The 1,651-nt window shown below is 42.2% G+C and overlaps 1 protein-coding gene across 1 annotated transcript; it reads right to left on the bottom strand.

The window, feature by feature from the left end:
- Positions 1-213: 213 nt before the first annotated feature.
- Positions 214-1,009, bottom strand: LOC121224153 (glutaredoxin-C5). The gene has a single exon (XM_041106897.1). It carries the CDS (start codon positions 814-816, stop codon positions 466-468), a length of 351 nt encoding a protein of 116 aa, XP_040962831.1. The 5' UTR covers positions 817-1,009; the 3' UTR covers positions 214-465.
- Positions 1,010-1,651: the final 642 nt, after the last annotated feature.

Genomic DNA, 1,651 nt, shown 5'->3' with positions numbered 1-1,651 from the left:
GTTGATGCAAATTAACATGTGTGTTGCTTGATCAAGAAAACCTAGGAACAGAGGTGGGGTCCTCCATCACACTAGATGTGCTGTCAATGATCCTCGTTTCAACCCCGAGCCAGAGTAGCATAGGAGTAGTTGGTGTGTTTCTAATTCCCATTTTCCCCACACTTGGTTTTGCTTTGCATTTTGGTGATTAAAAATTAAATCGATCGAGCAAAGTAAAAGATAAGTTTTGAGCTTCCATTCTCTATACAATGAGACAACAGGTGAGCTACATTAATTGGACTTGGCATAGGGGTTAAGGAGACCTCAAAATCTCCAACTATAAAACAACACTTGAGAAACGGAATGTTAACTAAAATTAGCTAATGCCTAATAGTATATAATCGAGATGGAATGAGAAAACCCAACTCCGGCGTCTCTTGTTCGCACTATGCATCCAAGTCATATAATTAATTATTTTGAAGAGAATTAGAGCCAAAGGGCTCCTGCCTCCTTGAGAAGTGGTACCAGGGTTCCATTAATATGGGATGCCATGACTCGGTCCATGGAACCTATCAGCTTCCCTCCGATGAAAACAACAGGAACAGCTTGTGAGTTGCCAAGCAGCCTCATCAGAGCTCTTTCCAACTCTTTCCCTCTGGGGTCCTGGTCCAGCTCGTACACCGCTGGGTTCACTCCCATTCCGCAGAACAGCCTCTTCACAGCGTGGCACATGCAGCAGCTGCTCACACTGAATATCACAACCGCGCTCTCCGACGCCAGCTTCACCAATCGCTCCATCGGGTCTGACCCCATCCCCATCCCCATGTAAGAATACATTCTTCTTTTCTTCAACTAAAAAGGCAGAGCAGAAAGCAAAGATTAGATGGTGTGATGATGTTGGAGAAAGTGAGCGTATGCGATGGGCTTTTATAACGGTGGGGGATGTGAGGGCATCATAGTAAATAAAGTGGGCTTTGTCCGTTGTTGTCGCAGCGCGTGCGTCGAGGGTCTCACGGTGTTTTCATTAATAAAGGGATTTGTGTGTGTGTGTGTGTGTCCTGGAAGAGGACAAGGCACATATACATACAAAAAAAACAGCACCAAACAAATACAGCCGTAGAGGAAGCTTTAATGGAAGCAAAGGTGTCAGTTGGGGAAGGCGGCTAGGGAGTAATTTGTGTAGTCTAGAGAGTAAAGGCTTTGTTGCAACTTTTACTCAAGTACATAAATAGTCCATTTTTGGTTTGGCAATGCACAACAGTTAGTGTGAACTTGTATTAATATATTAATAGCATTCGGGCGTTTAATTGAGACAAAGCAAACAGGCTTTATTTATATTTATTTGGTTTTTTTGCAGGCAAAAACTGAAGTGTGTTCTGAGTAGACGGCTGCCTCCGTCCTTGTTGTCGGGAGCTTCAAATAAGTTAAACATTTGTTTTTTAGTATTTGGATTCTGATTCTCAACAAACGAACATGTTGATGTCTTGAGTCGTGACGACGATAATGATGTTGATCATCCATGTTTTTGCTAATCCCTTCAAACCTCTACCCTTCAATCCAATTGTTTCATCGTCAATCATAAATTAACACTGGAATGAAATGTTAGTATGTGATAATGTTGTTTGATTTGCTTCAAACCACGTGGTTTATGTTAAAATTCGCGCTGCTGATT

The sequence above is a fragment of the Gossypium hirsutum genome, chromosome D12 (assembly GCF_007990345.1).
Source record: "Gossypium hirsutum isolate 1008001.06 chromosome D12, Gossypium_hirsutum_v2.1, whole genome shotgun sequence".
In the NCBI taxonomy this organism is placed as follows: domain Eukaryota; kingdom Viridiplantae; phylum Streptophyta; class Magnoliopsida; order Malvales; family Malvaceae; genus Gossypium; species Gossypium hirsutum.
This window is presented reverse-complemented; position numbering and strand designations above follow the sequence as displayed.

Bases quoted from the DNA above. Each gene is read 5' to 3' on its own strand.
- LOC121224153 (XM_041106897.1), bottom strand. From the start codon at position 816: ATGTATTCTTACATGGGGATGGGGATGGGGTCAGACCCGATGGAGCGA.